This window comes from Marmota flaviventris, chromosome 1 (assembly GCF_047511675.1).
Source record: "Marmota flaviventris isolate mMarFla1 chromosome 1, mMarFla1.hap1, whole genome shotgun sequence".
Lineage (NCBI taxonomy): Eukaryota > Metazoa > Chordata > Mammalia > Rodentia > Sciuridae > Marmota > Marmota flaviventris.
Window position 1 is genome coordinate 32,209,834 of NC_092498.1, and position 24,148 is coordinate 32,233,981.

Below are 24,148 nucleotides of genomic sequence, written 5' to 3' on the forward strand. Positions count from 1 at the left end.
ATTTCCATTATTGACCCCAAAGCCAGTGTTAAGTCATTATCGTAGCACACGTGAAACAACCCATCCAGCACTGGCAACAGCCACACTCTCAATAGATGATCTTTAAATCCCTTTTCCCACTAACTATATCCAAGAAACTATCGATTTTTGTGGTTTCTTCCCTAAAGTATTTCCCAGATCTGTCCCAGCACCTTCCCATATCATCAGACAATTCCAGCCCACTATAGGGAAAGAATTGCACTTCAGTGTAAAAAGTATGTTTTATTTAGATTTTACCCCTCCAGGAAGCTGATTCTTGTCCTTACTTGTCCTTGAGCTATATTACAACTCTGAAAGATATAGATAAAAGATAACAATGCTCATTATCTATCAATGAGTCAATTCTATCTGGTAGAAAATCAATTGAATTTCTTCCCATCTGCCCCCAAAGACCAATTTTACCTTCATTTGCACATTTATTTAAATATTTCTGAATTGTAATTTTTCAAAAAGTTCTCTCTTGAACTTAAACATTCCACCTAAAGCTAAATAATATCTTTAATATATTTATTTTTATATTAATATGAAAATTGTGATATTTTATCTTTTTGAGAAATGGGATCTTTGACCATGCTTAGCATGTGCTCTACCACCAGCCATGACTTTACCTATTTTAACATATTTAATAGTGACATACTGTCATTTCTTAACATTCAAGGTCATCAGTAATGTGGCCCTTTTGCTCATAGTACTCCCCATGTAAACTTTAATATTAAAATAGCCTAAATTATGGTGCTGAAGAGCTCAAGAGCTTTCATTTCTTTCTTTCTTTCTTTTTTTACTCAGCAAAGAATAATCAAATGTTGATGTCTTCTCTAACCCCACAGCTGGATGGAGGAACAAGTGGGTACATCGGAACACTAAGATAGTCTTGATTTCATAGTCCAGAAAGCATCTCACTATATCTAAGTCTGATGGTACAAAGCCATATTTACAAATACTGCTGTTTCATTTAGAAATCTGGTTTTGTGATATAATCATTTGGTGATGTCCCTCAGGATATAATGGGGATCAGTTTCTATTGGATGAGAAATGAGGAAAAATCTGGTTTATTAGCCTTTTTCCATTTATTTCTCATTTTGACAATATGTGAACACAACTCAGTCATGAAAATATTTACCGTCCCTGAAAGTAAAGTCATTTCTTTGACATCTGCTCTAGTGATGTTTTATGGTTCCATGTCTGCTGCTTCATGAAGTTGTAGGACAGAAACTGAAAATTGTCAGTAGGTCTGTGCATCTTTAATTGTGAAAAACATTTACCTCTATTTGTATGAGTTTGATATTTTAACACCCCTGGAGTATATAAATAAATTATAAAGACTCTCACATCTAAAGTACTACATTCTAATTGGTGTATAGAGAAAAAACAAGTACTTATATAAATAGTATTCTCAAATTTCCCAGGAAATAAAGAAAATTGAACATCTAAAACTGGCTTCAAAATTCTTATGGAAACCTGAAGGTCAGAGGGAGTTTGGATGAAAACACAAATTCACATCACATAGGTGACTTTTTAACAGATTAGGCTTGTTTGACAACTTTTGAGGTGGGAACAGCTGTATGACTCTCTGGGTTTATCAATGTGGTTGAACTGGCTTCCCCTTGCCATAAGAATATTAACATACTTCTCAGCTTAATACAGCAAACATTTATTAACTCACAGTTTCTGTTAATTAATCAAAACTAAATTTATTAGGCACACTACACTTGAAAGACCACCACCTTGAGAGATCCTTGTATTGCTCAAAATGGAAAGGTCAGAGACAAATGTTTACAAGGTTTGTAGATTGGGTTTACGTGGTTGAGGCAGGTTTGCAAGACAGGAAACTGAAGCAGGGGGATAATGCATGACATGATAGTTGAGGATTGGGAGATATGAGGAAGTGTTTTGTTGTTGTTGTTTTTGTATTGATTTGTTATGGTACCAGGTATTGAATCCAGGGATGCTTAACCACTGAGCCACATCCCCAGCCCTTTTTTATATTTTATTTTGAGACAGGGTCTCACTGAATTGCTTAGGACCTTGAACTTGCCATCCTCCAGCCTCAGCCTCCTAAGCTACATGCACCACCACATCGACCAAGGAAGGCCAGCTTCTTGACATGAATCTTGATAGGTAATTTTTGTTTAACAAGCTAATTTTTTGTCTAGGTGATCAAACACTTATCTACATGGGAGAGCTCTTGACCAGATAAACAAACTTTATCAATAAATCGCTTTTCAGAAATTTCTTAGTTAACAGTGAAGTTGTTTATGGGTTTAGAGCTTTAGCTTCCTGGACAAGAATTTCTTACAACAAATAGTGAAGTCAAATTGATACAGGGTTTTCAAAAAGAAGGAAAAATTTATATTGGGGATCTCAGTTCTCAGTTCCAACCATTAAATTGTGTGAATACAATGCTCTAAATTCTTAAATTATTGTACTATACCTATAATAGAAAAAGTTGTAGTTTGTCAACTTAACCAAGATCCTTATTCAACTCTGAAACCTTGGACTATTTTTTGTTTGTTTGTTTTTAGAAAACGCACAAATTTATTAATGTGCAAAAGGGGAAAATCACAGTATAGGGAAAATAAGAGGAATGTGATTATTCATCTGCTTAACATGATTCATAAGCTTTTACAACTTTTTTTTTTCTATAAGAGAGGGGGAGGATAGGGAATTTCTAAGACATGGGAATAATTATTAGAGGAATTAATGGTCCCAGAAACAGTCTCTTTGGAATTTGAGTGCACCTTCTACTATTCTTAAGTTACTTAATGGATAACCCTGAACATCTTGGTAGTTTTTAAGCAACATACAATACTGAAATTTGGCCACCCAGTTTTCAATATATGCACGTTTTTGTTTTTTTTCTTATAGTGAATACATCTGTTGGCAAGTTAATGAGTATGCTTACCTTGGTAATTTAAAAAGTTTAAAAGATGTGTGTGTGTGACTCTTAAGGGGTTATGAGTACAGTCATGAGCTTTGCTAATTTGCTAAACTGTGTGATAGGTGCTTCTTATACTCCCAGTTTTCCCTTTGAAATAAAATTTAGCTAATTTGGCTGAAAGTTAAAATTCACATAGGAAATCAAAGACTACAGTAAAGCAATAGTTACCGAAAAGTATGACTATGAATGCAAGATCATGAAAAGTGTTTTTGTTTTTAAGGATAGGAGGATAGTTTTATCTTAAAGTAAAAGGTCTTTTTTTCTTCTAGAATATAAGAAAAGATCATGCAAGACAAATATAGAAAGTCATAGATATACAGAAAAAATATTTGCCTCAATTGCTGATTGTGAGTTTTAAAAGAATCCAATATATTCAAATTTGATGGGTTTATTTATTAAAAAAATTAAAAATAGGGCAGGGAGCTCATGAATTCTTTTCTATTACATTAATGTAAAGCTAGAATTTGGTTTTATGTATATTAAGATGATAGCTAATTAACATAAGCTAACTATTTGGTCTTCTCTTATCAAAGGATATGTGTGAGTCAGCTTTGCCTTGCTGTTACACAGATACCTGACAAGAACAACTTAGAGATGTAAAGATTTATGTTGGCTCATGGTTTCAGAAGTCTCAGTCCATGGCTGACCAAGTCCATTTCTCTGGGCCTGATGTGAATCAGAACATCATGGTGGAAGAGAATGGTTGAGGAAAGTTGCTTAGCTTATGATAGCCAGAAGCAAAGAACCAGAGAGAGATAGGAAAGGCCCAGGGACAGATATAGTCCCCTGCTGCCTACTTACCACCCAGTAGTCCATTCAAATTAATAATCCATCAAATGGATCCATCCAGTGATGAGGTTATAACCCTCAGGATGAGATTATAGATTTCATGATAATGGCCGCACCCTTCAACCTTGTCATATTGGGGACCATGATTTCAATATATGAGCTTGCAGGGGGGAATTCCAGATCCAAATCATAATAAGATAGTAAAAGGTTTCTCTTTCACATTTTATGTGATCTGTCTATATGGCATAAATTCCATATCCCATGAAAATATTTTTCTGTATTTTGTACTGATTTTGTCAAGCCTTTGATCATCAAGCAACAAAAACTTAAAGTTTCTCATTTCTGAAAGAGTTAAGACTTCTTTCTTTTGTGTCACCTTTTGTTATTTAAAATATTGTCACTTTGATTAATATGTGCCAAATTTATTGTTTCTCAGGCACACTAGATCCTGTCTTAATAGGTGATCTGATATACTCTGATGGCTGTTTTCATTTCACTTTCTCACTATCATATCCCAGATTCAGAAAAATAAAATCTTTAGGATTTTCTTTATACATAAAACTATCCTTGAAATTTCCCAGAAAACACCTGTAAAATCATTTTAAAAATTGTTTTTTTTTTGCCTTATGATAGAAGTGATGCCCAAAATAATTGATGCTAACATATTGTATAAATTGTTCAAGAGAATGGCCAAATTAAAGGATAAATTTTATAGATAAAATACTCTTTTTTCTGAGGTGCTAACCATTCTAATCAAGTTTCTATTAAAAATTTACCTATTGTACCTCAATAGAGAATTTACCTAGGGCTGGGATATAGCTCAGTTGGTAGATAGAGTGCTTGCCTAGCATGCACAAAGCCCTGAGTTCAATCTCCAGCACCACCCTAAAAAAAAAATTTCCCTGTCTTACATCTAATATTGTTGGATACCCAGTAAATTAACCATAATTAGCCATAATCATTAGTCTTATTGATAAATTTTCTATTATCTTCTGATGCTTGTTTAAGAGATCCTGGGTTAAATTAAGATTTTTGTGTTCAAAAATGGAGAATCTCAAAATTTCATAGAATGGACTGCATTTGATACATTTAATTATTTAAATTCTAACAAATAAGTTCCTAACAGCTTTGGAACATGAAGATAACATGGCTGGTACAATTGTCAGATGTATAGGAGAACCTGTGGGGAGTCTCAGGACTCCTATTGGAGCAAAAGCAGATGACTTCATAGGAGCAGCCTGATGACTCAAGTCACAGTAGAATAAGAAGTAAGTACTCAAACTAAATGAATTGATGAGTAATATTGAAGAAAGCTCTTTATTTCAGTGGGAATTGAACACAGGGTCTCACAGATGAAATCTTTTTTTTTTTTTTTTCAAGATTGGGTCTCACTAAGTTGCCAGGCTGACCTCAAACTTGCAATTCTCCTGCACTAGCCTCCAGAGTACCTGGAATTATAGGCAAGCACCATCCTACCCAGCTATTTCTATCTCTAACCGTTTGCATCAAATCAAATATTTAAAAAATTATTTCAAGCTTTCAATCCCCCTTTAGAATTTAGAACAAAATATCTTTACTAAATCTTCTCAACTTTCAATAAAATAAAGTTACTTACATAGGGTCAAAAAGAAGCTGTCTTCCTTCTTGCCAGGTACCAAAGTCTTCTTTAAAGAATTATATAATGGGGGCTGGGATTGTGGCTCAGTGGTAGAGCACTCACCTAGTATGAGTGGGACCCAGATTCGATCCTCAGCACCACATAAAAATAAAGGCATTGTGTTGTGTCCATCTACACCTAAAAATAAATATTTTTTAAAAAGAATTATTTAATGAACCCCAATAAAGAATTTTACCATCTTCAATAGCCACATAAGGTCATACCTAGAGTCATACTTGAGAATAAATGACATTTCAACTGATATTGAAAGACCATAATTATAGATGTTACCAATATCACCAAAAAAAAAAAAAAAAAAGACCTATTTTATTGTTAAAACCTCACAGGTGATAAGTACTATCACTTGCTGGCCAACCAGGAATCTCAGTGTATTTGGAGACTTCAAGAAGAAAGGAATTTGCCAGAATCTGTAAGTAATGGAAGTAAGATCTTCAAGGATGAATTTTATTAGCCTTTGTTTCCTAGTCTTGGATGAAGAAAAAATAATAGAAACATTTAAATTATCAAATTCAATATTCCTTAATGAAATTACTCTGAAGAATTCAGTTCTTCAGCACCAGTAGTTGATCAATACCGAATGCTCAAGGAAGCACAAATTAATTAATACCTCTTACTGAACTATGTAAACAATTAGGCCAAAACATAATGAAACTAGTTGTGTGTGTGTGTGTATGTCTGTGTCTATGCATGTGCATGTGTGAGTGAGAAAGAGAGAAATAGAGTGAGATATATCAACAATAATCTCCAGAGTATTTTATAAAAACTAGTGACTGTTAAGCAGATGCATTTAAAACTTAGAAATAAGGTGGAAAGGTGGATTGACAAAAGATGGGTCCTTTAATGTCACACTGTTTTTTTTTTTTTTTTACAGCCTCAGCAAAAGTTTATTTAAATATCTAAGGGTACGTATCTGCACTTGGCTATTTTCTGCCAATTAAACATTCAGTCTCTAAAATATGGGTTTACTCGTAGATTTATACTGGTGGAGGGCAATTTTAAGAGCAACTGCTCATGAACTCACCAGCCACAATGAAGTTTGAAGGAAGAAAGAGTTTTTTACTGAGATCATCTAAATGTCAAGAACTATACATTACTCATTTAGTCATAAAAACAACTTTGAGTGATAGATGTTATTATCTTCATTTTACAAGTAAGAAAGTTGAAGTTCAACAGGTAAAATGATGTGCCACATTGTTTAGCTGGTAAATGGTAGAGCCAGGTGTCAAACGCAAATGTTCTTTCAAAACCTACGCTCTTTTTACTACGTTATTCTACCCCCGTAGTAAAAACTTTTCTCTAACGACCACAAAGTTATACCTGCCACTCCTGCAAACTGAAAATGATATCTAAATGTCACAAAGGAATTTGCTAGTTAGAAAGGCAGAATTTCGTGATGAGAACTCTAAGTATATGTTCTGTGTGCATGGAGTAAAAAGATCTATGAGTCATCTCTTGCAACCCACTAAGTGTTTAGTTGAAGATTGTTCTTTATCATCTAGCTGGATGGCAATTAGAAGTGTGTGAGACAAAGTATGCCTTAGGAAAAAGTGGCTAAAGAATAAATCATTTAAAATGCTTTACAGAGGCTACCTAATACATTTTCACGCGTCCCTGTGAGCTACACAGCCTTACACAAAAAGCAATCCTAATTTGTTTACAGGCATTCAAAGGTGATGTACTGTAAAGTGGAGGCCAAGATGAAGCTAACAGCATTAGACTTACCTGACACCTGGGGCAGTTTGGGCCATTTCAGCTATGACATCTCTAAGTTAATTAACCTCCATTGTTTTCCTTAACCTGCTTAATGAAAATGTCAGAACCATTTGGGCCATGAGACTGAGACCAGGCAGGTCATTTAGAATTTTCTTTTCCCCTTCAAATTGCCCCACTCTGATCTGATCAATGGTTAACATCCTTCACCTTAGAAAAAAATGGACATATTCATATTCACCTTCCCTAAGGGACAAGGTGGCTTTTAAAAAGCAATGAACTGTGAATTCCCAGCTAATCTAAACCACTGTTCCACAGGAGGGAGAATTTGTCTTAGCCTTTGAGGAAGTCTCCGGGCAAAGTAATTATCACACTACCATTCCTTCTCCCAGTTTCTTAGAACTCATTGATGGAAAATGTGAATTTTACTTGAAAAAAAAAAAAAGTGTGGAAGCTGGGAATAGAAATGTACTTTTTGAATTTTTGTCCTGAGAGAAAAGGTATTAAGGATGCTAGAGAAAGTGTTTCAGACATGAACATTTCATATATGTTATATTTTTTGTGTGTTTTAACTTGTAAGTATACTTTAATGTAAACAAGAATAAAATGAAGAAATACCGTGATAATCTCTTCTAAACTTGTCCCTACTCCAAGAATAGGTTTCAGTCAGGAAGTGTTCATTGCAGCTACCAGTTTCCCAATACAGAAACAGAACTCACTCTGATTCTCCTCCCCCTTATCTTCCGCTTGCAATCCATCAGTAAATACATTTTACTTCTAAAATTTGTCTCTGATTTGTCTACTTTTCTCTCATTTTCTCTGTTTCCATCTTTTCCCAAGTTATCACAAGAAACTGAGGCTAGGAGTTCTCTCGTTAAGTGCAGATATTTGGTAAGCCCTACAACTGGAAGCAGAAAGAAACAAGATAGAAGCTTAAAAAAGGGTAGGGACTGGGGACAGAATACACTTGGAATAGAAGAGGATTTAGATAGAAAGGACCAGAAATTCTCAAGCACTTGCAATCTAAAGGCATACAGGGCAATTGTGAATATAAGGTGCATTCAGGGTGTGTTTCTTATATTGAAAAATTGTTATATAATGGAGGAAGCTTTTATCTGCAAACTCAAAATAATTATTCAAAATAATTGAGATTTTTTTAAATCTTTTTTTTTTCAAGGTAAAAATGTCCAAAAAAAAAAAAAAAAAAAAGTGACACTAAAACCAGAAAATAATTTTTAAAATTCTTTAGAATTTCTTAGGTTTATTCTTTTGTATTAGTTTTTAAATAGTTGAGTAAAAACAAATTGGATATTTGATTTTTGTTTTGTTTGGGACATACTCAACTCTATCCTTTGATCTAAAAGCTGATCAATATTCAAATTCATTGTGATAAAAATAAGCCTTCTTCAATTTTCTAGGGGAAGTTGTTCTCTTATTTAGATAAGCAAAAATTCGGTTTTAAAAATGTTTTCTACCATTATCATAAAAATTCTAAGATGAAAGTTATCTGTTTTCTAGTGTTATTCATAAAATGATCTTTAAGCTGAAATTAAGAATTATTGACTAAATTCAAGGAAAATGCCATGAGAAATCAGAAGAGGAAAACATTTATACTCCAGTAAAGAGCTATAGACACAAATTAATGAAAGAGTCAAACTAGAAAATCTTTAAAAGAAAGATTTTAAATAAGTAGAATGAATAGAATATGAGATGTGGGGAAAGTATTTCAAGCTAAAGGAGTAGTAAGAGAAAATCCACAGATATGTAATTTTCCTGGCTTATATTTACTCATAATTGGATAAAATGAGAGCTAAGAGGAAAAAGGGAGATTTGGGTCAAATAACTGACAATCTTAAACATGCAGAGGAGTTGGAAATTCATTTTTGTTCCAGTAGACAACTGCCACAATTTTTAAGCAGGCAAGTGACAAGATCAAATATGTCTTAGACAAATAATTCTAGCAGCAATTGGAAAAAGAGAGAGATTGAAAAGTGAGAAAGTAGAAATAAGGAGGGTTGTAGAGCCTGTTATCTTGGTTAGATTAGAGCCTAAACCAGAGTATTCTGAGAAAGAGTGAGTTTAGGGGAAGGCAGAACAAAGAGGATATGGTGATTCAGTGACTTCAGTGTTTTGTTGTTGTTGTTGTTGTTTTGATGATGCACTCATATCGGTTAAAAATTTGAACATGTATCTCTCCAACTTATGCACATTTATGAATTGTGGGCTGATATACTAATGTACTAAGATAATGTATATAGTATGAAATAGTCACGTGTGCTTAATTTTTTTGCTCTCAAAGAGTATTGATTTAATTCCTTTATGTTTTAGATGCTTAATTGCTAAATATCTTGTTAATTTTGATGCTCTCAAAGCAGTAGTTAACTCTCATCTCAAAGCCCTGTACACTTATAGCATGATCCATCTTTAACAATGAGTTGATGTGAATTATTATTTCAAATAGTTTTGATAATCTTTTTTTCTAATGTCTTATAGATTTAAGCGGTCATCATGTGTGTCATATGTATCATAAATACACATAGAGACACAAAGATTTTTCATTATTATTTACTTATTATTCTAACTTGTTATATATGATAGAAGGATGCATTACCGTTCATATTACACATATACAGCACAATTTTTCATATCTCTGGTTGTATACAAAGTATATTCACACCATTATGTCTTCATACATGTACTTAGGGTAATGATGTCCATCTCATTGCACCATCTTTTATAACCTCATGCCCCTCCCTTCTCTTCCCACCCCTCTGCCCTATCTAGAGTTCATCTAATCCTCCCATGACAAAGATTTTTTTTAAATGCTGTAATATAACTGATAAAGAGCTACTGTTCATGGAAGATTTCATTCTGGGTTTTTCTGTCTGCTGGTATTTGTATGATTAGAATTATCCACAATTCACAGTTACCTTAGAAGGATTTTTTAAAGTTCCTTTCCATTTTATGAGTTTAACAGAAGTAGATAATATAATCTCTTGATTATTTAAGAAAGTGACAGTTTGGGGAAAGGTGAAGAGATTTTTTTCATTGAGTCAGAGGGAAAGGATAAAGTATGGTAGTTTGTTTTAAAGTTCCTATCACAGGGATCTCCTTTCCTATCTACCCCCTCCTCCACCCCACACTCTCGTCTTCTTTCAGACTATTAAGAGGTGAACTAACCTGCTAAGCAGCAGTGAACATTCTAGATAACTTAGGGTTAGCCAAATAAGTACGGAGCCACTAAATAGTTTTCATCAGGAAATGACATATCAGATTTGAGTTTAAGAAAGTTTCCTCTTACCAGAGGGATAGTAGAATGAGAACAACATTGGATTTTTGAGCCAGACCTGAGGAAGATGAGTTAAACAAAGGCAAACAAGAAAGTATGGTACAATTTGGTGGATAGTGAAAAGGGAAAGGCATATAGATTGAAAGTAGATGAAAGAGGAAGGATGGTGATGAGTTTGTATTGGGAATGAGAAGTATTAAATTCCTGAGGGATAGAGAGATCCAGCAGACAGATCATTCTGCAATATGGAGATAAAGATGGACTGAAAAATTGAATGTGTGTGCATGTGTACCTGTGTGTATGGAAAGTAATTGATCCTATGGGCATGATGGGGATACACTAAATGATAGATAAGAAATTCAAAGATTGCTTAGGAATAGCCATGGACTAACAGATTCCTGGTTAATACCATTATTTAAAGGAGAGACCAAGGAAGGGTCTAGAAAGGAAGAAGGATAAATTGATGGATGAATACCAAATAAAGTAGAATGGAGCAATGTCAGACACTATAAAATGATTCAGGAAGATAAGGAATATAAGTGTTCTTTGCAATTATCAGAGATCTTTCCACACAATCTTGGTGAAGAAAACTGAAGTGTGCCAAGGAGTAAGTAAAAGCTGCAAATTAACACTACTCTTTCAAGGTGATTGTCAGAGGAGAGAAGAGATGGAGAGGTAAACACACACGTACATAGACCCATGGATGTTTTTCATTAAAAAGAGAAACTTATCAGTGGAAGGCAAATAGCCAGGAGAGAGGGAGAGTTTAAAGAGGGCACACAGAGAGGGTGATTTACATGAGGATAACTGATGGAGGCACCAACATCCCCAAGAAAGGAGGGCAGGAAGAGATTCAGAGCAGAAGTAGAGGGATTAGCTTTAAACTAGAGGAAAAGGAATAAAAGAGGTTCACAAGCTATTTACAATATTTCAGAAAGCCTTCTGGAAATCGCAATTAAATAAAATGTCAAGTTTCTTTACTTTTGGCAGGCATTAAATCAACCCTGTGGGCTAACACTGGTTATTGAAGTCTGATCAGAAATTCTAATTTGCTGTTGATGACATCATAGAAATGTCTACGATGTGATTGGCAGACCATATATTGTTAGCAGAGTTATTTATCTGGTTTTTACAATATCTGATTTAATTCTGCCAGCATGTGATCAACCTCAGATCAGAAGAATGACAGCCAAAATTAAGCGACCATTTTCAGGGAACAGTGCCTAAGTGTTTGTACACTTATTTAACTTTATTGCTTATTAGCATTACATTCATGACAGTGATGTATGTGATTTCATTTAAGTGACAAAATCTTTCAAGATATGAGGCCCATGGCTGAAAATATAATAAAAAGAGTCCTTGGATGAAGAGAATGGGAATGGCTAGACAAGATCTCTACAGTCCCTTCATATCTAACATTCTATAATTTTGCAAGGGGCCTATAAGCACAAGTTCAGGAATGGCTGCTAAATGGGAAAGTTGTAAAGAAAGCTCAGCTCAACAACACCTCCAACTAACCAGTGGACTCATTCTAAGCAAGGCAAGAACCACAAGCAATGTAAATAATCATTCCCAAATGAAAGGCATCATAAAAAAAGACCAAGTATATATGTACACACACACACACACACACACACACACACACACACACGTTCGTGATAACAAATGATTTACAAAGGAAAAGGTGGGATCGTTTATTAATAATGGCCTGCTCCGCCCAACCTTAGGAGCAGGGATGATTGTCATATGCACATTTTGTTTTTCCTTTTCATATCCTAGTCAACCTTTGTGTAAATACAAGTAAGAATCCAGCTCTTTTCTTATTGACACTTTAGGCTCCTTCTGTACCTTCCACTCTGTACTTTGGTGCATTCTAGGTCCACTGGAACTGGGCAATCAGGACATTAAAAGAAAAAGTAAAAGTTTCAAGAGATAGGGACAAGTCAGTACTAAGACCGATCTTACCCAGTGGGTTGGGTGCTAGGACTACCAGCAACCCCAACACCTGGCCAGCACCTGGGAGCAGCCAGACTGGCCAGACAGGTTGGGGAGAACCTCACACTAGCCCCACGACACTGGGCGGGTTCGGATAGTAGAAAGTTCAGAAAAGGGTGTGATAGGGAAGGAGGGAGTGGAACGATGTGTACTTTTCTCCCGGAACTATAGTTGTATTGCCTCAACCTGGCTCAGGTAGCGGCCGATAACCAGCAGACTGCCCAAGGGCTCCCATCCAGGCCAGGCTGGAACCCCTGGTCCCCTCGCCCAGCAGCCCCATGTCTCTGCAGCCGCCGCCGCCCGCCGCCGCCCGTGACCCTGTGACCCCGGAGGGCCGGATGGGGCCAGTGACCCCGGAGCACCGGGCATCCGGACCCCCCTTGCAGGCGCAGCCGCTATTAAGGCAGGAGGCTAAAGAGGAGGAGGAGGAAGGGGAGGAGACAGGCGTCCAGGGCGCCTGGGGAACCGGCACGGCGGAGCAGCGGCGGCGGGGCTGGGGGGAGGCCGCTGAGGCGGCCGCGGCCGAGGAGGGGCAGGCCGAGGCCGAGGGTGCCGCGGCCTCGGGGTCAGGCTCCCAGGCAGGAGGCGCGGGTGGCGGCCGCGGGGGCTGGCGGCGGCAGCCCCAGTGCTGCCCCTGTGCGGCGCCCCTTCCCCGCTCCGCCGCGCACTGTTGTCATGGAGGAACCAAGATGGCGGCTCTGGCCTACAACCTGGGCAAGCGGGAGATCAACCACTACTTCAGCGTGAGGAGCGCCAAGGTGGTGGCGCTGGTGGCTGTGCTGCTGCTCGCGGCATGCCACCTCGCCTCCCGCCGCTACCGAGGTGAGCGGGCCCTCCCCCTGGCCCGGGCCGGCGGGGGGAGGCGGCGACGCGGCTGCGGAGGCCGCCCCCTCGCCCAACACACGCCCACGCTCACGCGGCCTCCCGCCGGCCCGGCCCGCGGGGGAGGCGGTACCCCCACGTGCCCCAGGTGTCCCCAGTGGCGGGCCGACGGCCCAGGACAACTGCGCGTCCCCTCTGTGGGCCTTCAGGTTGAGGGCACCTGACTCTGGGCCCCCCAGCTACCCGCGCAGAGGTCAGGGGCTCTCGCCCACTCCTGGCCTGAGTGGCCTCGGGGGTCCGGCTCCCGTGCGAGCCGGGCTCAGGGATGGCGCCAGGCCAGGCTTTCCGGCAGGAGGTCGGATAAGAAGCCCTGGAGACTGCCTAGTCGCGAGAAGGCCAAGGCCGCCCTACAAGGGCACCTCCTTTTGGAGCCCGGTAGCAGATCTGCATCTTAGGGGTCAGGCGCTATGGCCTTTGTTTAATCTGGCCTCTGCCTTGAAATAGCCAGGCCCAACTGTTGGACAGCGACAAGGGCTGCCCCTTTTCCCTTGCCAAAAGGGCCACCCCTGGCTAAAGATGCCTATGGTCCAAATGGAGGAGGTGCCACCCAGTCTTATGATTCACACATGTTTAAAAGGTTTGGGTTGCAGATTTCTGTGGGACAGAGTTTTGAAAAGAAGTTATGAGTTGACAGTAGTAGGGGTGGGTAGTGAAAGAAAAGTTGTAAGCAGTTGGAAAGCAGACTTTCCTTATGGATTTTGAAATTGGTGTAAAAACAGAAAGGAAATATGACCTCCTTATTTCAGAATGAATTATCTTTCAGTAATCAAGGATATTTACTTGTCCTTGCTGATTGATTTTTTTTTTTCCTCTGTAAAAATGCCACCAGGAGAGAGGCTGACAGGTGGAGGAAAATTAATAATGATAGGATCTTTTATTTTTGGCTCCTAGTACTATCAAAGCCATTATCTGGACAGTTCTTGGTGACTGTGAGATTAATTAGTCAAGATCTAATGTGTAATGGACAGGTGCATATTAACAGTGTGCCCATTTAACTTCACACCCACTTTGGCAAAATATGCAGTAAACGGGTCCTAGAATCTGAGCTGTCCTCTAATCCCAAGAGACCTTTCAGCGCTTGGGCATTTTGATAAATTTTGCTGCTTTTGTTGTTATCTCCAACTCTTGAATATTAAAAAGTTTATACTTTAGTACCATATGGATGGACAGTTCATGATATAAATATACTAAGTTGAGTTAAAAAGATAGATTCTTTCTATCCTTTTGGTCTCTCTCCTCCAGCTCCCTACAGATTGATGGCCATATGACCTGGCAGGCCATGGTGATAGAAACCCAACACTTTCTTAGGCAGATATAGCTAGCAGTGTTAATGCACTGATTTGTGACAATTTGGAGAGAGTGTTTCTGTTATCTACTATTAATCATTTTACGCTGGTTTGGTATGAGATGGCAGTAATCTAAGGTAATTTTGTGTATGTGCTGTTAGAGATATATATTATAACTATAATGCTATTGTCCTAAAGGTAAACATCTAATCCGCCCCTTTTGACTGTGCATTTTATTTTTTCAATAAGCTTGAAATACTAATTTTTATATTTAGATTATGGATCTCATCAAGAACTGTCATCAGCAGGGAGAATAGAATGTCAGATGGTTCCTTATGAGTCAGTGTAGCAATCTGGGATTGTTTGTAAAGCCTCCTCCAGAAGCTAGTCATCAGTTTCCAGTAGGTACTTCAGCGCCTTGAGTGTGAAGCAGTACACCTGGTGTGTGTACTTGCCCAGACTGAATGTCAAGAACTTGAGCTAGAGACTGTTTGGGAAAAATAAACATCTTACCAGGAACATTTTAGCCATCCTTATGCAGTGTCAAACTATGCCAGATATGATGCCCTTTGCATAAAGAAACATACCCTTGAATCACATTGTAAATTTTTAGAATAAGAAAGGATCTTGTATTGGAGGAGGGGGCAAGCAGGTAAAGCTGTGTGTTAGGAACTTGGGTGTGGGGATAGGAGTGTGCTCTGGCAAGGTGGAGTAAGGACAGTTTGAATCCATATTTCATATTTCTTGGTTTACAAGCTAAAGGAAGTAAGAGCTACACACTACGGAAAATATAACTTGGCAAATGCTGTGTACTAACACTGAGCACTTATTAAATGCCAGGCACTGTTTACTAAAGTTTTACATGTTTTAACTGATTTTGTCTGTACAACCATTCTATGAGTAGATACAGTTACCATATTGCATCCCCTTTCCTTTAAAATCTCTGTAACCAGGATGAGTCTTTTTAAGACTTTACATATCAAATATTGGGAACATTTTTTTCTATGACAAAATGTGATATCACTTATAATCTTACAATCAGTGGTCTTAGATTAAGTGAATTCAGTAGTATATACATTTTAAAGATGAAGCTGGAGACTGAGTGAATTGCCTAGGAAGGATACACTACTAGTGTATGCGGATACAGTGACTCAGTGACTGAGCTAGGATTTAGGGTCCTATTAGACTGCCTCATGCCATTATCTTATAGTATGCCTTCTCAGAGCTTCTTAGACATGGAGAAATATAGAAGATGAAGTGAGCAAGCATTTTCTAGGGGGTTAAATAATGTGGAAATACTAATTTAGTGTAACAGTACAAACCAAGAGTCCCCCCCCCCTTTTTTTTCAGTCAAGAGGTAATTTTCTAAAAGTTGTATGTGTAATATTTAAAAATATGACTCAGGCCTACTTTTGCTACCTGTGGTTTTCCTTTATTCTTCCTAACCTCCAAGCTTACAGTCTAAGCATGCTTTTCTCTTCTAGACTTCTTACAGATGGGTGATTTTTTTCTACTTGCAGTGACCTCTCTTCCCTTGAAAGAAAGTATAGGTTTTTCCTTGAAGGGCTGGTTAAAATGTCACCACAACAGAAGTAGGGATTAGAAATTCAGTTCTGCCGCAACAACTTGCAGCTATTTATCACGATGTATTGTAATAATTGGTATCTGCCTCTTCCACACAAACTGTGAGCTTCCAAGGGTATCTTCATCTTTAAATCATCAGAGCCTAACACACAGTAGGAACTCCATAAATAATTATTGGATAAATAATTTTCAAAGTCTTTATTTCCTTCCATTTTTCTTCTTGCATTTGGTTCGTTTGTAGCTTTTATTGAAATTCATGTTCTAATCTCAATTTTAGAAAGTAGAGACTTTTTCATTATTAATAACACTTCCATATATAATACTAGAATGATGTTTAAAAAATTAAGCATATTTTTTCTCAATTTTATTCAATCTCTTACATTCTTGAATCACAAAGTGTCTAATAATAGTGTGATTACAGATTAAAAACATAATTTCTGTGACAAGAGGCCAGTAACTGTGACCTTAAGGATAATTCCAATCTGGATAAATTTTAATTTCCTAAATTGATGAAGTTAACTTACTTCAAATGTCTTAATTTTGTTGAAATTGAATTCTTTTCTGTCACTAAGTATATTAAATGCCAATGTTAAGTATTATTGCATGTTTTAGAGAAGAGGACATTGAAGCTTTAGGAATTAAAAGCAAGAAAGCAACTCCAGTCTTTTATTTCTTTGCTAGAAAGATGCTGATCTATATGACATTACTTGTAATGAATCACTCAAAGTGTTTCTAAAGAAAAAGTTAAATGTTTTTCAACCCAGAATACAATATAACTTGCTGAATTTTAGGCAAACAAAAATATTTTACAGATCATATTGTAAACTTTATGGTCTGGAATTGTCATGGTTGGAATAGGAAATACAGCTTTAGTAAGATGATTCAGTATAAATAGGCACAGAGGTAATCTTTTCAAAAAAAAAATGTAAATTGTGAATCATTTAGGAACTTGGATGTTTTCTCTAGTTTTTACATTTTGTTTTTCAGTTTGTTATTGTGTTAGCTTGCTTGCTTGCTTAGTTTGTTTGCTCTTAAATATCTATTACAGAAAAATCCTGTATAAAAATCTAAAGCTGTAGATTGGTAAACTAGAATGCTTTTCCTTAAGAAAATAGAATAAAGAGGAAGATAGCCATTCATCTTAGTATTGGAAATAGCTGAAATAGATAACTCTGCCCCTTTAGTTCCTTTTTTTATTGTGTTCTTGGCTTGATTTATCTGAGCACTTGGCAACTTTCATTTCTTGATGGTTGTACTAAAGGAACTATCAGAGTTATGCTAGACAATTGAAAACAGTGACTGGAGTTTTTGTTTTGCTTTGTGCCAGAAGATATTTACATATATGTATGCAATAAAATGTGGCTACATTATTTTGGCATCTAGATTTATATTTAATTTAATCTGAAAAATATTTCCTAATCAAAAAGAATTTGTTTTAGAGTAAAGAATTTTACAGGGTTTTCTAGATCAGGTTTATTTTTAATCAGGTTATAATAGTACTTATTACTACTATTATTTTTATTTTGATGACAAATGTAAAAAAGCCATTCTGACCTTATTGCTTTTTTTACTTTTCTTTTTGACTTTTTACTTCTTTTACTTTTCTAACAATTCTTTGTATTAGATTATCTCTGTTAAAGTAATTGGTGTCATCTCTGTCTTCTGATAGATACTATTAATTTCAGATGAAAGGCTTGTAAAAATCTCAGCAGTATGACACATATTAAGAAGAATGATCATTAACTGGCATTTACTAGTAAATTAAGATTTTCTGCCAGACAAAGTGGCACATGCCTGTAATCCCAGCTGTTCGGGAGGTTGAGATAGGAGGATCATGAGTTCAAAGCTAGCTTCAGCAAAAGTGAGGCACGTAAGCAACTCAGTGAGACCCTGTCTCTAATAAAATACAAAATTGGGCTGGGAATGTGGCTTAGTGGTTGAGTGCCCCTGAGTTCAATCCCTGGTACCACCTCCCCCCGCCCCCCCCCCCAAAAAAAAAGATTTTCTTTCCTTAAAGGCTCAGTGGTTTCTAAAACAACAGTGTCTGTAGTGCCTTTTGGTTAGTGACCTCTTAAAACCTGTTTTGGCACAAGATTTTTCTAATATGGATTCATCAGATTAGAGTTGTTGTTTTCTTCTAGATGAACTTTTGAAAAACCAGTAGTACTGATAAAGAACTTTGCATTTTCGACACATTTTCTTGTGGTTATTTTAATATGTTGGTATAGAACTTCCATCTCCACAAAATCATATTGATAACCCATGAATGCATAACAGCATAGTCCCAGACACTTAGCATTGTTCAATTTCTATATAGGCTTTTATTAAGAAACAAAAATCAAATGACAGAGAAAAGAGAGAAAGAAAAGGAAGGAAAATGCCATGAATTATTGCCTAGTTTTTGCAATTCATACTTATTTTAAAAATAGATGTGCTATTACCTTGGTTTAATAAATGTGTCTAAAGAGGTAGAAAAGCTATAATTATTGAATTATCATCCTGATTTTAAACATTTACTAGACTTAAATGGAATTCTACTATGTGGCCATTATAAAAGAATGATGCAGGAATGCTGTTCTTAGGAAAATAACTTAATTGTGTGTTCCTACAGTCCTTTCTTTACTCATCCCTGGTTATTTATTTAGCCTAATTTTTGTTTTAGAACTAGAATTAGTTTTTAATAATTGGAAAGAATTAAGATCTAATTATTTATACTTTAGAGATGCCTTATTAAAAATCTTTGAAATAAAAATGTTCAGACTAGTTATATAACTACAAAAACTTAATCATCAAGTATCCTCTTTATACAGTTTTCCACCAACAGCACAATGTAGTATTCACTTTTCCTGTTTTTTTTTGGGGGGGGGGGGAATTTAGGACACTGAAGCAACAATATCTTCAGTATTTTTGTATACCTGTTTTGCATTTATATTACCTTTTCTTTGTATTTTGGCCAAATAAATGAATAACAGGATTGAGAAACGAGATGTATTGTTCTGCTTTAAATCTTTGAGTCTTCCCTATCTCCACCCTGAATGGGTCAATACTATTTTATTCTGTAGTGTTCCTTTTAGCAGATTCCTTAGCCTGACCTGAAGTAATCATAAGACAAATTTAGCTTGCTTTTGACTATTAATAAGGAACTAGTGATTACATTTAGTATACATTTAATTGTGACCTCACAGTTAATCTAAACATCTCATTTTTCCTTCATCCATTTGACATATCTGAGCTCTTAGAGCCTCCATATCCACTTTTCACTTCTTTGGTCATGTGGATTTGGCTAATATATGGTTAAATAGACAAAGGATGTAGAATGACTGTATCCCAGTTCATACAGGACAGAAGGGTTTCCTAGCTATGGACTCTGTTTAAAACCAGGTTTCCAGATATGCTAATACACATTATGCATTATCATAGTTGAATAGGAAGTCATTTTTGAAGTCTTCTCTTTTATCCCTTCAACTTTTCTCTCTCAAGTATAAGTTTGAGTTTGGGATGATGTTTCTGGAAAGAAAACTTGAAGTAGAAGGAAGGCTCTGCCAGAGCAGTGATCACAGCATTTAGAAGTTAGGAGTCTCTTACAGGGTAAAGTGTAAACCATAGTGGCTCTTATCCTCTTGAATATTAATGTATTAATATTTGCCATGTTTTTCATGAATGGTTTATATGTACCTGGAAAGTACAGATAAGCATAGAAAACTGTGTACTATCTGATCTCAAAGAGCTTAAATGGTATCAAGAAAGCCATATATAAAAAATTAACTGATGTTTATAACACTCACATTTTACTGTTATAGGCAGTGATTCATGTGAATACCTTCTCTCAAGTGGCAGATTTCTTGGAGAAAAAGTTTGGCAACCCCACAGTTGTATGATGCATAAATATAAAATCAGGTAAAATTTTTTTTATTTTGTTGATTTTCTTTCCTTAGCATGTGTGTGTGTGTGTGTGTGTGTGTGTGTGTGTTTTATTGGTCCCTGATTGAAGTCAGGGCCTCATGCATGCTAGGCGAGCATTTTACCACTGAACTGTATCCCCAGCCCTTTTTTGATTTCCTTTTGAGATAAGGTTTCACTAAGTTGCCAGGGCTGGCTTCAAATTGCAATCCTCCTCTCTTATCCTCCATAGTGGCTGTAATTACAGACTTACATCACTGCCCCCTTGCCTAGGTCCTAATATCTAGTGGAGGGATGTTGGTTAAGTAGAGTACCATATTTTTCTTCTATATATGGGACAGATTTCCTGATTGAGGGTAAAACTTAATTCCAGATAAAAGTTTTTGCCCTAAAGCTTTAGTGCAACAGTTTTAGCCAAGCTGCTTTTAGTCAAGTAAGAGCTAACCGTGTTTGAATCTTAATGCTTGAGCAAAGGATCATTGCTGCTCTTCATGTTGGATATCTACCTTATGGAGTTATTCTGAGATAATGGATATAAGGCACATAATACAGTTAGAGTACTTTTTAAATACTTAATGAATTAGTTCATACTAAGTACATGGATTGGTTAAGTTAAACCTGGCCACATAACTTCTAGAGCAACCTGACTGAATGTGAAAACAGTCCTATACAGCTTTTGTCATAAATCATGTGATTTGAAGTGCCAATTAATGTTTGTTTGTTTTTTTATTTCAGTGAAGCGAAGAATTGCCTTGTAGATAAACATATTGCATTTATTGGAGATTCCAGAATTCGTCAATTGTTTTATTCTTTTGTAAAAATAATTAACCCTCAGTTCAAAGAAGAAGGAAATAAGGTAAAAGTCTTTTATTCCTTTCTCTCAGTTATCGTTTTAGAAGTTAATCAATTTAACAATTATAGGAGGAATGTGCCTCTCCATATTAACATTAAAAACTCTGTTTTACTTTAATTTTGAGAAAATTGAGGGGAAAAGAGGGATGATTGCTGTAAATGGGGAACATAAGGAAAATAAGTAGAGCATAGGTATTGGCAAGCTTTTTTTCACTTTAAACATTTAGTTTTCAGAAATAATAAATTCTTACTGTGGAAAATTTTCTAAAAATTCCTTAGAAGACAAAATATCCCTTGTTTTCCTGTTAATATCTCGCCATATTTTTTTTCAGTCTCTCTTTTTAAAATATACTTATAATCTTTCTTTTTTTTTTAGTTTCAATTTTTTTTTTCAATTAAAAAGGGCATTTCTACTTTGTGTAAAAATTTTGCTTTCTAAGTTATTTCCTTAGGATAGAATTTCTCAACGTGAATATTATGTTAAAGAATGTAAATTTAAATATTATTAATTGTATTACTGAATTATTTCACTTTGTCTTCTAATTAGCATCATGTTGGCACCCAAATTTCTGCAACCTTTGAGGCACTGGATGATCATGCTACCCATTAAACAACAGTGTGATAAATTTCTGCTATTTTGATGGAAAATTTCTCATTTCAAAAATATGTTTTTAGCTGGGGATGTAGCTCAGGGGTAAAGCACTTACTAGCATGTGTAAGGACTTGGGTTCAATCCCCAGTCCTGGCAAAGTAAGAATAAAAGTGTATCTTTCTTTGAAAACTAATAAGAATTAATATCTTTCCACATTTGATTAGTTACTTATTTTTTGGTTGACATATCTCATCATATTCTCCTTTTTATACACTTTTAAGTGATCCAGCTTCTTATCTCTGGCTTTAAATAGCATAATATTAGACATGGGGAATGGCAAAGAGTGAAAAGTAGAATACAAGAAAATCCATAATTGTAAGAGTAATAGCACATGAATTGATGATGAAAATCTGCTTTTGCACATCAATCCACCCTGTGGTAAGGAACTGAAAAATTAAGGGCTTCATAACCAAGTAGCTATTCCATAGTGCTAATGATGGTGGTCCTAAGTTCTTGTGAACTTATTCCTTATAAGAATAATGGAAAAGAATAAAGTTGCTTTTTGTATTTGTTACCTACAAATGTATCTTTCATTATTATTTATACACAAAAAAATATACAGGAGAATTATTGCATTTTAAAGACATGGGAATTATCACAATTTAAAGTAAAAACTGCAGTAAAATTTTAGAAAGTAAATTTCTGATTTCATAGTCTTTAATAATTCTGGGCTTAGAGTCATGTGACTTTCTAAAAATTACATTAATGGATTTGACAATAGTTGAAAAAGCTATAATGGCCTAGCCTGTAGCCAAAAGTAGATGCAGTATGTTATATTATTTTTAAACCCTAATAATAATACTTAGGTTTTCAGTTTTTATATTCTAGGGATGCCCCACTATCCCAAAGTTAACAAACAAGATACATTTTAATCTGTATGTTTTTGAAAAAGAAAGTAGTTAAAGACAGTGTGTCTCAGTCTTTGAGACAGTTATCATAAAAATATTTCATTCAAAGTTCTAGTAGAGCGTTTGCCAAATTACGGTTCACATATTTTCTTGTCTCTGCCCTTCAAAGGCAGAGGTTTTCTATCATTAATTGTTTTTTGTTTTGTTTTGTTTTGTTTTTAAAAATTATTTTTTGTTCCTAGCATTGTATGGTGTATTGCAAAGGTGTATTAATTGTTTTTTAAAGCCTCAGGATGAATATTGTTGAGTGGAATAGAAGTATTACAGATTATTTGTTTTAATTTTGTTTCTTTTTTGTATTGGGGTAAAATTTTTTTTAAAAGATTTCATAGCAAATGTTTTTCAAATTCTATTTTACTTAAAAAACTAGTTCTTTGAGAAATTCTGATCAAATGAATTTGGGCAGAGCTGGATCTCATATCTCCCTCTTAGATGGTTTTAATTTAGGTTAGGATATTAAAAACTTGAGAAGTCTTACAGTAAAGAAACCCCTTTAAGGTTGCTTCCAGCCATACCTCAGACTAGATACTCTGGGGGCCACTTCTACTTGAAACGAATTGGATCCTAAATTTTAAAAAATATTGTAGATGTATCTCTAGACTTTGAGAAAATGGGAAATACTACTCAAAAAGAAACAAAGTATAAGGCAAAACCAGAGATAAGAGCAGTGATGGTAGGCAAGTAGTAAAGGATCAAGTAGCCCTGCAGGTAGATGCCAATAGCTATAATTCCCTTTATATAGAAAACTAAGCTTTGAGCCAGTGTATTTCTCAGTAGCAATATTGGCAGCTAAAGGCCAGTAGAATAATATCTTTAAACTTCTGAAAGAAAATGTGTCAGTCAGCTTTCTGTTACTATAAGAAAGTTTGGAGATTTCAGTCTGATCGATTGGCCCCATTTGCTTTGGGCTTGTGGTGAGACAGCACATCATGGTAAAAATGTCTCGTGGAACAAAACTGCTCACCTCATGGCCAAGAAGAGAAGAGTGGGGTCTTGTGAGCCCTTTTAAGGGCACGCCCTCAGAGACTTACAGACTTCTCACTAGGCTTCACCTCTTAAAGTTTCCAGCACTTTTAGATCCAAGCTATAACATTCAGTTTCAATTAGAATTGTATACCTAGGATAAAAATGTCTTTATTTTTCTTAAAATGTAGGGAATTTTCAGATATCCAAAAACTATGAGGATTTACTATCAAACAAATTTATATTAAAAAGAGTTTCTGAAGAACAAACATACATAAAAAGGGAAGGGGAAGGGGATTAGCAAGGATGATGGAATGTGATGGTCATCACTATACAAAATACATGTATGAAGATTTGAATTTGGTGTCAACATACCTTATATACAAACAGAGATATGAAAAATTGTGGTATATATGTGTATTAAGAATTGTAATGCAAAAAAAAGAGTACATGTATAATGGCATAAATTGGCATGAACATACTTTATATACAGAGATACAAAAAAGTGTGCTCTATGTGTAATAAGGATTGTAATGCATTCCACTGTTGTCATGTATTTAAAAAATAAATTTGAAAAAGGGAAATATTCAGAAAAAAATGATCTGAAATATAGTAATCAATGATTGTAGAAAATAGTAAACAATATGTATATAAACCTATCTATATAAAATAATGTTGTCTTT

General features: G+C 35.9%; 1 protein-coding gene across 1 annotated transcript in view; it reads left to right on the plus strand.

Moving 5' to 3' along the window:
• Positions 1–12,860: 12,860 nt before the first annotated feature.
• Casd1 (CAS1 domain containing 1) overlaps positions 12,861–24,148 on the plus strand; it is a 42,990-nt gene continuing 31,702 nt past the window's right edge. The window contains exons 1-3 of the mRNA XM_027955442.2: positions 12,861–13,260; positions 19,991–20,087; positions 20,826–20,946. Coding sequence (XP_027811243.1) covers positions 13,128–13,260; positions 19,991–20,087; positions 20,826–20,946 — 351 coding nt within the window. The 5' untranslated portion in view covers positions 12,861–13,127. The remainder of the gene's footprint in view (positions 13,261–19,990; positions 20,088–20,825; positions 20,947–24,148) is intronic.